The 258-nt window shown below is 57.0% G+C and overlaps 1 protein-coding gene across 1 annotated transcript in view; it reads left to right on the top strand.

Annotated features, from left to right (window-relative positions):
* Nucleotides 1–258, top strand: part of LOC119587434 (pancreatic triacylglycerol lipase-like) — a 63,913-nt gene that overhangs the window by 58,103 nt on the left and 5,552 nt on the right. The window contains exon 5 of the mRNA XM_037936165.1: nt 56–184. Coding sequence (XP_037792093.1) covers nt 56–184 — 129 coding nt within the window. The remainder of the gene's footprint in view (nt 1–55; nt 185–258) is intronic.

Raw genomic sequence — 258 nt, 5'->3', positions numbered from 1 at the left:
CAAGCGTAAAATTCAATGCCAATACCTAAAGGCCAAACTCCGCCCCTCCCGCCAGGCCTGGGCATGAAGCAGGCGTGCGGGCACCTGGACTTCTACCCGAACGGCGGGCGGCAGCAGCCAGGGTGCAACGTCCCCCTCAGGGCCTCCTTCGACGTGCTAAATCAGGGCATTGATATCAACCACGGTGCGGCTCCGACTTGTTACGGTTTCCTGTCTTTTTGAGTTTGGGATTTATGGTTGTTTGTGCGCTGTACTGAG

Source organism: Penaeus monodon, chromosome 22 (genome assembly GCF_015228065.2).
Source record: "Penaeus monodon isolate SGIC_2016 chromosome 22, NSTDA_Pmon_1, whole genome shotgun sequence".
NCBI lineage: Eukaryota > Metazoa > Arthropoda > Malacostraca > Decapoda > Penaeidae > Penaeus > Penaeus monodon.
The sequence above is the reverse complement of the archived record's forward strand: the minus strand, read 5'-3'. Positions and strand labels throughout refer to the sequence as shown.